A 12,001-nucleotide genomic window follows, 5' to 3' on the forward strand; every position below is an offset into this window, starting at 1 on the left:
GGCTGAGCTCAAAATCAAGAGGAGAAAGGTCTTCACGGCTTTCAAAGAGACGACAGTCAAACCACTGCAGGGAGCAAGACATTCCAAGGCCAACATGAAGGAAGCCACGGAAAGTGTCTCTCTGGATGGTGCTGGCTGGAGCCAGGTAGCATGTGAGGGCTTGCCGGTGAGTGAGACGAGCGGGGAGGGACGCGATGGGCTCAGTCATCCCGCAGCTGCAGTGCTTGCCCAGGAGCTGGGAGAGGCGGTGGCCAGCCTGCCGACTGGGCTTTGGCAGGCAGCGAGCCCTTACCTCCTCCGGCTCTGAAACAGAGAGCAGAAAGCGTCCTCGCCCCCAACAAGAGTACACAGGGAGGAGGCCGGTGTCAGGCAAGCCACGCTCAGATGCCACGGGGCTGGGGGAGGGGATCTTCAAATACAGGGATGGAGCAGAAAGTCCCTGGACTGGCTTTCCCAGAACATGCCTTCAGGCTGTGAAGCTGATTCCCCACATTTGCTGAGGACCGCTTGTTTTTTTAAAAATTAAGTTCAGCGTAGGCAAGGGCACGGAGTGCTTTGGCAGTGGGGAGAGCTTGGAGGGTTTCAACATGGCTTTTCAGGCTGCGTGGTGTCCTGCTGCTTTGCACTGTGTGTCTAGACTGAAACAATTAATTAGCCTGGTTGGCTGTGAGGGGTAGGAGGTGCACACAGAGACTGCGGTCACCATCTGCCAAAGATACCACAGGCGTGGACAGGGTCTGCTACACAGGGAACAGGTACGTTTGCCTTGGCGGGGAAAAGTCTGGCTCATAGGAAAGGCACAAGGCTGGGGGATAGATATGGCTGTCGGGAGTAAAAACTCCAGGCACTCACACAGAATGAAACCCACAGCCAGAAACCTACCTCAGCAAAGGCTTCCTAATTGCAGCTACATGAAAAAGGCTACGTAGAGACTCTGGTATTTCAACTTGCACCTCAGAACACCAAGTTCCAGTTGACAAACTGTGAATTTAAAAGACAGGAGCGGAGCAAAAGAGACTGTACTGGTGGTTGCACACCGATTTGTTCATAAAGCCTCCAAGTTAACAAGTCCCCGTGGAATTCAGTAAGGAACAAACATGATTCTATGAAACTTAATATTTAGCTGCCGTAACTTAGGAATTTCAATATGCAGCATTTTGATCCAGTAGACTAACACTGCAGAAGCAGTACACTTTTTCCTCAAAAACAGAGTCCAGTCTCTTTATGGCGGCATGCAACTTATTTCTGTTTTCAAAGTGATCCCATTTAAATAGAAAGCGAATAGAAGAGCACAGCACAGCATGTTCAGCCCTCACACACGCCGCTAGAACAAAGTACACTTCGCACGGGTTAACTGATGGCTCTTTTCCACCCTTCAGGCTGTCGCAATCCAGTAACATGTCAACAATACTGTTATATCCCGTAAAATACAGTCCCCTTTCTGCTTTGCCTTTTTTGAACTCAAATTTTAACTGCCCTTTAGGTATTGTGATTAACTTATGTAATTAATAACTTTTTCAGACCAAGGCCCAGGACAGTATTTTTTGCTCTGAAGACGATAACAGTCTGTATTTCACATACAGTGGGAAATCAAACATTCTCGAGGTCAAAGAACTCAACTACCAGGTAAAAGTTGCACTTTACATACTTCGCCTCAGCAGAGAGCATATTCAGCAATACCTCTTTCTATATGCAAGCCATTTTAAAAGCGAACAAAGTTGAAGTTCATGACACTAGTTCACACGACCACGGCACAGCCAAACACACAGAGGTTTTGTAAGGAGAATCATGCTCCTGGCTGCAATATTGACACCAGGCTAAGCTCTCCATTGTAAACACATCCAGTAAAGCCAGGGGATAGACAGGAAAAGAGGTTTGGATTTAGGCTCTGGTTTTTCTCAGTCTCGAGACAAATTATTCATCTGAGGGCTGGTGCAGAGGGACTTTCCGTTCAGCTTGGGATGTCAAAAATGAGCATGTGGAAGGAGACAAGGGAGAGGATAAGAAACATATGGAGGATTTAAGGGAACCAGTGAATTTTTTCACCTCCCTTTGTGCCACCATGGCACAGGAAGTAGACTTCACAATTTTCAGTTTTGAGTAATTTCAAATTGTATACGAAAAGTAAATGAAATTAAAAAAAAATTACAATAGCAACAAATTACCAAAGTGACAGAGGATGGAGTTTAACAGGAGTTAACCTTTAGTGTTTAACAGGAGTAAGAAACAAAGCATGAAAACCATACTTAGCTGTAGAAGAACTTGCTTCCGTGCATTTCTGAAGATTAACAATATTACTTTAACATATTCCCTGCTTGTAACATCACAGCTTTGAAAATATTTATTGCTAAATAGTTTATTACTTGAATTGAAGGGACTCGTTTCTTCCTTTGTTAGGTTAACATGGCATCCCAGATCCCCTGGTATGAAAACCTCGCCCAGATGAAAATGCCATGGACCTGGAAATCGGATCCCCGTTCTCATGTGTCAGTCATCCAGAATCTGAATTTAAAAGTTCAGAGTGGTCAGATGCTAGCTATTATAGGAAGCACTGGTAAGAGCAAGCAAATGTTGTGACTTGACCAACTCTCAGATGAAACGTACGCAGCCAAAAGCAATACTCCTCAGTATTTTGAATGGCAAAACCTAGCTGAGAAACAGCTATTGGAAATGTGTCACTTAAATTCGTTCTTTAAAACCTATGAGGAAACAAAGAACCAATTTTGCTATGACCTGTGTATTTGCTATTTGTTTCCCGAGGTGCAGTGGGGTATCATTATGACTGTGGCCTGCAGTCCCAGCTCTGCTGGCCATGGATCAGCCCCATGACTGATTCCAAACTGGCCAGTCGCAGACCTTACTCCGTAACACAGCAGAGAAATAAGGCCAGACCCTGTAAAAAAGATCATTGGCAACTTGCTTAGCCACAAGCAGGAATTCCTTTCAGATTGAAACAGTTCTAACAGGATAAAATACCGCATTTGGACTAATTAACAGAAATTTATGGAGAAAAGACAGAAAAGAACAGGCCCCTGTTCTGTTTGGTTTTAAAATGTGTCTCTGCTCTTTTTTTTTTTTTTCTCTTTTTTTCTTTCATTTCTTGGTGGGATTGTTTTAATCTTCTCCAGGGCGAGGTTGACTAAGGGAAAGATAGCCTTTACCTCATGTGGTTAGTTGAGTCTAAGCAGGTCTAGGGGGATAAGGAGGAGACATGTGACCTGTTAAACTGAAGTAAAAAGTACCCAGACTTTGGAGGTAAAAAGCCCCGAGCTGTGTCTCTGCTAGACTCTTAGATCATCAGGTTAGCTGAGTGGTTCAGTGAAGACGCTCTGTCTCAAGGGAAAGCAAGCCATATTTGCCAAAGAAGTTTTAACTTCATTTCTACAAAAGAGATTCCTCTTCCCCATTGCCACAGGAATTTTTTTCTTAGCACTATCCTTAATGTAATTGAAGTTGTACCTTAGAGATTCCCGATAATAAAAAGAAAAGCTTGTCATGAAATAACGTACTGAGTTATAGATACAGCACCTTTGTAAGGTAACATACGCTGAGCACAAACCCCTTTCAGCAAACTAGTCAAACTATTTTTAAAAGCTGTTTATCATCTGTTTCATCAAATGCCTTAGTAAAATGGATTACGTTGGTGATGGGTTTCACACTGTCAATGGCAATCAATATGTCAGTCTTAAACAGAGCAACACGTGGTTTACAGATGGATGGGTTTCTTTCTTAAAACGTATATATTAAGAAACAAGTGTGAAGTTAATCTTTCATCAGGGAGACTAGAAATAAATGGCATCTAATCATAATAAGAAAGCTCTGTGTGTTTACATACAGCATCATACAGCAAAAGGGAAAAATTCCTTTGCTATTTAATTCCAAATCAGGTTTTGTTTTATTGTTTTATTTTTCATACCTCTGAGTATGAGCCAGCTTTTCATAATTATTTAAAAGACTTTTTGTCTTATGTAAGACATAATAATGTTTATTTCAATTGTGATTAAGATTCTTGTTACCTATATAATCATTCGGCACCTCGGTCATTTAGCTGTTCCAGCTGCCGCTTCTGAATTCCCAAACAAAGCAAGCTCTTGCCGAGTATGTAGGTGCTAGCCCTGCAGCCAGCGCAGGATACCACCTTGCACCTGTGTTTCAAAAGGAACGAGAGAACTAAGAGATCATGTTTCTTGAGTTCATGGAGCTATCCCCAACATCCAACTACCCAGTTCTGCTGAGAAATGAGAAATACTCCCTTCCAGAGGAGAGAGGCCACCCGAACCTGAGCTTGTCGGTATGTTCTTTCGAGGCCATTCTGTCTCTGTGGCTTTGGAAAAGCTCCAGGAAGGGTTGGGGAAAAGACATTAAGAAACGGAAACTTCTATCCTCTGTCTGTGACAATCACTTTTCAAAAGGATCCCTTGGAAATTAATTTAATTTTCAACTTTGATTTTTCTAGCTGGTGGAAAGACATCCTTGCTTGACGTGATAACCTGCCGGGATCATGGAGGCAAAATCAAGTCCGGTCAGATCACGATCAATAACAAACCCTGCACTCCCCAGCTTGTTAAGAAATGCATAGCACACGTGCGGCAGGATGACCGACTGCTCCCCCACCTGACTGTCAGAGAAACGCTGTTGTTCGTTGCCAAACTGCGCCTTCCAAAGTTTTTTTCAGACTCACAGAGGAAAAAAAGGGTAATTAAGCTGCTGGAAAAAAATAAAGTTGTCAAAAATGTCTCTGACAGAAATTATCCATGAGATCCTGTGTGTTTGGAGAACAGCTAATCTGGCTTTTTTTTTTATGTAGCTTATGAATTATAAACTTTTTCATCTTTCAAGATAGAAACCAGCAATTGTTCCAAAGCTCATAAAAAAATTACAATCTAGAGAAAGCATTAGAGAGGCTGAAAGAAGAACTGAATTGCCAATCGCTAAGCTTTTGTTAATGTTATCTCTAAAATCAAGATTTGTTTTCAAGTGTCTCTTGATCAGATAGCACTGAAGTATCCAGATGAATTTTAGCACATTAATTGTATTTTCAGCTTTACCTACGCGCGGATGTGCCAGTAAGCTCTCACTTTATCTCTGTTACTTTTCACTTCCCCCCAGGTAGAAGACGTTATAGCAGAACTACGCTTGCGTCAGTGTGCAAACACCAGGGTGGGGAACGAGTACCTCCGCGGTGTTTCGGGAGGTGAGAGGCGGAGGGTGAGCATCGGTGTGCAGCTGCTCTGGAACCCAGGTGAGCGAAACCTTGACGCCTTCCTCGTGCCCACCACAGAGCACTGGGGGAAACGGGGCAGTAAAAGAAGACAGGAGCTTTCAGGCAAGAGTCATAGACAGCTGCCCGTGGGGCAGCTCGAGGAGTTCATACTCGGGACACTGAAGGGGTGTTGCACCACCCTCGGCCCGAGGTTACCTCTCTGTAGCAAAGTTCAACACAGTGACTGGGTGCCGGTCCATTTGCTTAAGTTGAAGTCAGTGTTGATCACAGATAATACTGTAATTATTGCAGTAATAATTGTGTAAACGGAATGGTTCAGGAGGCAGCTTTTCGCCTCGCTCACCTTTGCTGATGGAGCCGCAGTGACAGAGATCCTCAGGACTCTGCACCCACTGGTATCTGAAACTGCCACTATGCAAAGTGCTGACAGTCACCCTCACAGCAGCGCTCTGGCTTGTACGAATCAGTACGAGCTTTGGTTTTCATCTGACCACATGCCACAGATTACTTTGGAAGGCTGCTGGCCTATTCTAACACCAAGATTGTTTACTCCTCTCCAACCCAGCCCATTTACATGTGTAATGTTAACGGGGAAGGTCATTTTCTTGGCTGCAGAGTCAGTCGTCGTGGTTTTGTGCAACTCGCTGACGTGGCTGGCTCATGCTGTGGGTCAACTAGAAATTTCCATTTTCAGTAGAAGCAAAACATGAGGCTAAATCCACAGTTGATTTTGCAGGAGTGAATCAGCTATCTGCTCTTACATATACCAACAGCAGTAAAAAAACTTGGCTGAGCCTCTTGCTGAGCGAGATTTCTCATCAGCTCTTTCATTAGAAAACGGATCTGAAATTTTTTTGCTTGTATAAGGTTATATTTTTGTAATTATGGGGCAAGCTGAAGGTTTTTTTTGTAAAAAGTGATGCTCAGGAATAGATGTGCTGGTAGTGAAGTAAAAAAATAATGAGTTCTAGAAAAATAAGTAAAGCTGCCTTTACATTTCACACGTGCATCATACCCCTCAGCACAGAAACCATGCCTGTGTACAGACATCTCCGTATACTGACTGAGGCCATTAAGTTCTGTAACAACACAAACACTGCAAAGTAACAAAACACTTGCAAGTTTGCAACAACCTATTGCAGAACAAACAAACAAAAATAGCCAAACGTATGCACCTCTCCACAGATATGTGCCACTAGGTGCAAAACAGAGCGTAGGTTGGGAGGAGGAGCTGTCCACATTAATACTGTGTGAGTATTTACATGAGTAACACAAGAGGTTTAAATATCGACCATGTAGGTTAAAATATTCCGGTAGGCAGGATACAACACTCATACATATTGATTAATATTACTGTACGTATTAACTAATATTCAGGCACCTGATATTTGTGCAGGCGATGTGCAAACACTGCAGAGAGGAATGTAAATTTAATCAGGAACCTAAATCTGCATCCCAGTTAAAATAATAATAATTTTAAAATTGTTTCCAGTGGGAGCAAGCTGAGATTTAAAATAATTACTCTTGGTCACCATGCTCGGTAAGATAGGGGAAGAAATTGTCACTGCTGTATATTATGTGATGCTGGCAATGTACTTCGGACTTTAAAAAAGAGGAATGTGTCAGTGAGCTTTCATGCACCATTTCACTTAGAAAATATTTTCTAAATCAAACATGCTGCTTTCCACAGCTAAACTTATTGTCTTTGGCAGGAATACTCATACTTGATGAACCCACATCTGGACTGGACAGTTTTACTGCACATAACCTTGTGATAACATTATCCAGACTGGCCAGAGGAAACAGATTAGTTCTTCTTTCACTTCATCAGCCTCGGTCAGATATCTTCCAACTGTTTGACTTAGTTCTTCTGATGACTTCTGGAGTCACTGTCTATTCTGGAACAGCTAGAGACATGGTCCAGTATTTCACAGAACTCGGCTACCCTTGCCCAAAGTACAGCAATCCTGCAGATTTCTATGGTTAGTATTAAGCACTGCCATAAAAAACAGGTTACTGGGAATCATTCGCTTTCAGAAGTGTATCAGCTAACATTGGTTTTTATTGACCATAACTGTCTTAGAAATGCCTTATAACTGACTCAAATCAATACTGCAGCAAATTCAGTTTTTAATAAGATCCTTATTTGTCACTATGGACAAAATCAATTTTAAATAATCCTCCTCCTAACCCTGGCAGGTGCAGCGACTCTACCACACTTATTCCTGTGTTTTAGGTGGTTAAAACTCTTACCCTCACTGAGAAAGATATGAACTGATCACTTGCTTTCTGTAGCCAGTTCTCTGACTTCCACATCAAGAAATGTGGGGAGCTAGTTTCCCAGGGTGAGGAATAATACACACCTGGAACAGTAAAAGGGGAAGAGGAGTGCTGTCCAACAGAGCATATTGGACAGGAGAAAAACTAAACCCAGATCAGCAATCCTTTTATTCCTCTTCACAAAGAAATTTAACTGCATGGCTCCAAATCCATTGCTTTTCTGTGCAACATGCAAAGGGCCTGCTAATCTAATGGCAGCAGTCTCTTAAGCACAGAGGTTGGCTTAGTTTCAGCCCTTGGGTCTTTGCCCTCGAGTTGGCAAGGAAACCTTGTACGGCCACCAACTGCAATGCTCTGGAGTAACCTCTCCGCCTGCGCCGATGGGGCGGGCAGTGTCAGCGTCTATCAGCTGTGCAGAGATAAACAGAAGCTGACCTTAGCATCAGGCCCTGCAAGAAGACCTTTGTCACCACTGCGGTTCAGAGCAGGCCTCCACCAAGCACAGCCTTGAGCGGTACACACAGAGCTAGAACCCCTAGGAAGAGAGGAGAAATGCAGGCAGCAGGAAGGGGGAAAGGGGACAGGATGGTAGAGGATGCCAGAGCAAGAAGGAGCACCTGACGGAAAGGCACAAATGCTGGGTGTGCGTCGGACAGAGAAACAGGAGACGGTGGCAGAAGGGAAGAGGTAGGGCAGATTGCAGCTCACTCCTGATGCACTCCCGGCTGAAGAGTGGCTGAACAGGGATGATCAGCCCAATGTAAGGAGCGACAGCATAGAGTGTAGCCACACATTTAGAAGGTCAGCACTGGAAAACACCGCTATAAATTCAGATTAAAAAAATAATAATAATTTGGTAAATAAAAAGCTAATGCTAAGTCACCTATTGTTGCTGCCACTATTACTGTCCTTGGATAGTAACATTCTTAGACTTTCCCGGTATCAGGCAGTTTATGGCACCTCCATAAGCTACAAAAGACAAAACTATAAATTTGCAGATAGAGAAAAACCATGTGATTTAGGTCAAAGTCACATAACAGATCAGAAATGCCCACATGCCAGGAAGGAAATCCAAACTGTATTCTCTGCATCCCTCTCAAGCCACTGTTAAAATTAGAAAAATGTGAAACTGTCGTTTACCGTATTACAATAAGCAATTATGTAATCTCTCAGTGATTCACTGAATGGCTACATAGGAAAAATCTCCCAGACAAAATACACATTATCAATCTGTTCCTCTCTAACTAGCTGAAATAACTGATAAAGTTTTAACAGTTGTAGCCTAATGCATGCACACAGGTCATACTGTCTGTTCACAATGAAATCTCTGATTCAGAATGCATCATAAAGTTGCCGCACCTGTAGCATATGGACTCGTGTCAAAAAATGTCTTGCAGTCGATTTGACCAGTATCGATAAACAGACCGCAGAAAAGGAGATGGAAAGCCGGAAAAGAGCAAATACTCTTGCAAACTTGTTCCTAGAAAAAGTCAAAGATTTTGATGATTTCTTATGGAAAGTTACTGAAGGGGACAACGCTGCAACCACGTGCAGCAAGCAAAGGTAAAGCAAAGAGTGTCATACAGCAGATGCGGAATAACAGCTACAGCCTGGGCTAATCTCAGTTTGTTTTCCTCCTTTCTTTTGGGCAGATCCCATTTAAATTCAGAAACTGCTATCAACATGCCTCACCATTCAAGCGATCAGTTACCGGGAGTCTTAAAGCAGTTCACTATATTATTAAGGTAACCTTATCTCTAGCATAAGCAGTTCTGTATCCCACCCTCTTGTATTCTGAAGCGTCAGAAGCACAAAATGGGAACTGAGCGCAGAGCTCTGCACTAGGCCTGCCCCCTGCAAGCGCAGAGCTCGCACTAGCAAGCCCAGGCAGCCGTGTGGTTGCCATTCTGACACCTCTGCCTCAGACCCGAAGCCAGGAAGCTTTGATGATAAATAGCCAGCAGAGATGGGTGTTGTGACTGGGTTTCATGCACGTGTACTCAAAGGAAACATGATTAACTGGTTTAATACATGCAGAATGTCTCTACCGGCATCAGCTGTTAGCGTACGCCACAGGTCTTTAACAGAGACTTCTCTAACTGGAGTAATGGCTTCTGCATCTCTGAAATCAAACCGTCCCCTCACCTCCCTTCCAGTTTTCAGCATTTCAGGCCTGAAATACTAGGTGCCTACAGACACTCAATAGCTTAGATTAGGTAAAATCCTTCACAGATCCAAACAGCCCAACTTCATCCCACTCAAAGGCAGCAAGTTCCCCAAACTGATGTTGGCAGAGCGTTTGGGCAATATATCGGAAAATAACTGGCATGAGTAAGTACAATGCCTTACGGTCCATGTTGCTGTTTTCCCAGTCGTCAAGTCTCCAACGACTTCAGAGATCTTTCAACGTTATTAATCCATGGATTTGAGGCCCTTCTCATGTCGTTATTAATCGGATTTTTGTACTACGGCCATGAGAAAACCAGACTCTCTATTCGTGACACAACAGCACTGTTGTACATGATCGGTGCACTAGTCCCATTCACAGTGATTTTGGATGTTATTGCCAAATGTAAGTGTCAGTTTTCTTGTAAATGCTATAAGCAATCAAAATCAGAACATTCCTAAAACATTATACTTATTAATGCAACTCCAGGATGAAACCAACCGGTTTGTTTCTACCCTGCAGGTCATTCAGAAAGAGCTATGCTTTATCATGACTTGGAAGATGGAATGTACTCTGTTAGCCCATATTTCTTTGCTAAGGTAATTGGTTTTCTCGCCAGGAAACACATACAGCTGGCTTTAACATTAAAAAACACAAACAAACCAAAGCCGTGTTGTACGAAGGATCACATTCACCTCAGACTTTGTTCTTTTGTGTCTGCCAGCTAAGGCTGTCGTTCTCGCTTCCTTGGCATTATGGATTAAACCTTACATTACTTGAGATCCGTTGCCATAAGTCAAGGCTGAGATCCCACCCCAGAAAAGCCAGAGAGTAGCCTTTCACTGGCTTCTTTGGCCAAAATTTGAGAATTCTCAAACTTAAATTTGGGAGTTGAGACATTTTTACATACCTGCATGTTTTATTAGCTGAAGCATCTTTGAAAGTTTGATTACATGTCTTGATCTGAAAAAAAAAAAAACCCAACAAAAAACCCAAACCTCAGAAAATTCATTAAATAAATCAAAATATTCATTAATGTTAAAGCAAAGGTCAACCAGAAGTGACAGAATGCTGACTCTGACATTTCCAGTAGTTGGCCTGTACTGGTCAGAGACAAGCAATTGTATTAAGTGCATAAAGAGCCAGAGTTGCTGGAAATAGAACTTTTTAAAAATTACATTCCCTTTTTCACAAGGGTTTAGAATAATCCCTTCTGCACGAGGTTGCCACTGTGAGATGAGTTCTGCCTGCCATGCCATCTGTAATTTAGGTTTCCATTTCTGCACAAGATTTTAAATGCTTATTACTGGTTGCCAGAGAAAAATATTCTTTGCATTGTGTCACTGAGATTGCACATTATTCATAGAGAAAACGATGTAATTTGTTACAACCTTAGTATTAGAGGATAGTAGCAACGCTCTTTGGAAATCATCATCATCGTACTCTATACGTATCTTTCAGTATTTGAGAAAATCCGAAGCCCGTTTTTGTTTTGCAGTGGGTTAATTAGATACTAACTGGGTTGCCTTTGGGACAAAGTGGGGAAGTGACCAACAGCCAATTTTGTCTCAAATTCAATCTCACATTAGGTTCAACCAAAACTGGACAAAACAGAGTTGTGATGAGTCAGCAGCAGCATTACTGTTACCATCGCGCCAGTTCTCAGGGAAAGCGTCTCCGATTCTTAGAAGCTGCCAAAACTGTAACAAAACATCTAATCTGTAACACGAATCCTGTCGATTTAACAGTTCGTTATAGGATTTGTCACAACTGGAGGAAAAAGTAGTGAGGATTTCAATTTCTGTTTTGTATTGTCTTTGCTTGTCACTGACAACACCCAACAGGGAGGGACTGCGTGCTAAGGGAGTATTTCCTGTAGTTTTTATAAACATTAAGTACATAAGTACATTAATCGCAGAAGGGTGGGGGTTGGAAGGGACCTTTGGAGATCATCTAGTTCAACCCCCTGTCAGAGCAGGCCTGGACAGGAGGTTGGACAGGAACATATCCAGGCGGGTTTGGAGGCTCCACAATCTCTCTGGGCAGCCCATTCCAGTGAAAAGAAGATTCTCCTCACGTTGAGACAGAACTTCCTGCATTCCAGTTTGTGCCCACTGCCCCTGTCTTGTTGCGGGGCACCACTGAAGAGTCTGGCCAAGGTGCATCTCAGGTGGTTTTGTAATAATCATTCTACTCATTCTCTCTTTTCTCCTTCCCTTCCTGGACAGATTTTGGGGGAGCTCCCAGAGCACTGTGCTTTTGTTATAATTTATGGGGTTCCCATCTACTGGCTGGCAAATCTCGTTCCCGAACCAGGACACTTCCTGCTG

At 42.9% G+C, this 12,001-nt stretch overlaps 1 protein-coding gene across 1 annotated transcript in view; it reads left to right on the plus strand.

Moving 5' to 3' along the window:
- Positions 1-94: 94 nt before the first annotated feature.
- ABCG8 (ATP-binding cassette, sub-family G (WHITE), member 8) overlaps positions 95-12,001 on the plus strand; it is a gene marked incomplete at its 3' end in the record, with an annotated part of 13,109 nt that continues 1,202 nt past the window's right edge. The window contains exons 1-11 of the mRNA XM_010156679.1: positions 95-166; positions 1,528-1,626; positions 2,398-2,554; positions 4,457-4,695; positions 5,110-5,242; positions 6,937-7,206; positions 8,902-9,067; positions 9,157-9,249; positions 9,877-10,076; positions 10,194-10,270; positions 11,900-12,001. The exon at positions 11,900-12,001 is cut by the window's right edge and continues 187 nt beyond it. Of these exons, the coding sequence (XP_010154981.1) occupies positions 95-166; positions 1,528-1,626; positions 2,398-2,554; positions 4,457-4,695; positions 5,110-5,242; positions 6,937-7,206; positions 8,902-9,067; positions 9,157-9,249; positions 9,877-10,076; positions 10,194-10,270; positions 11,900-12,001 (1,608 nt within the window). The remainder of the gene's footprint in view (positions 167-1,527; positions 1,627-2,397; positions 2,555-4,456; positions 4,696-5,109; positions 5,243-6,936; positions 7,207-8,901; positions 9,068-9,156; positions 9,250-9,876; positions 10,077-10,193; positions 10,271-11,899) is intronic.

Source organism: Eurypyga helias, unplaced genomic scaffold, assembly GCF_000690775.1.
Source record: "Eurypyga helias isolate BGI_N326 unplaced genomic scaffold, ASM69077v1 scaffold22838, whole genome shotgun sequence".
Taxonomy (NCBI): Eukaryota; Metazoa; Chordata; class Aves; order Eurypygiformes; family Eurypygidae; genus Eurypyga; species Eurypyga helias.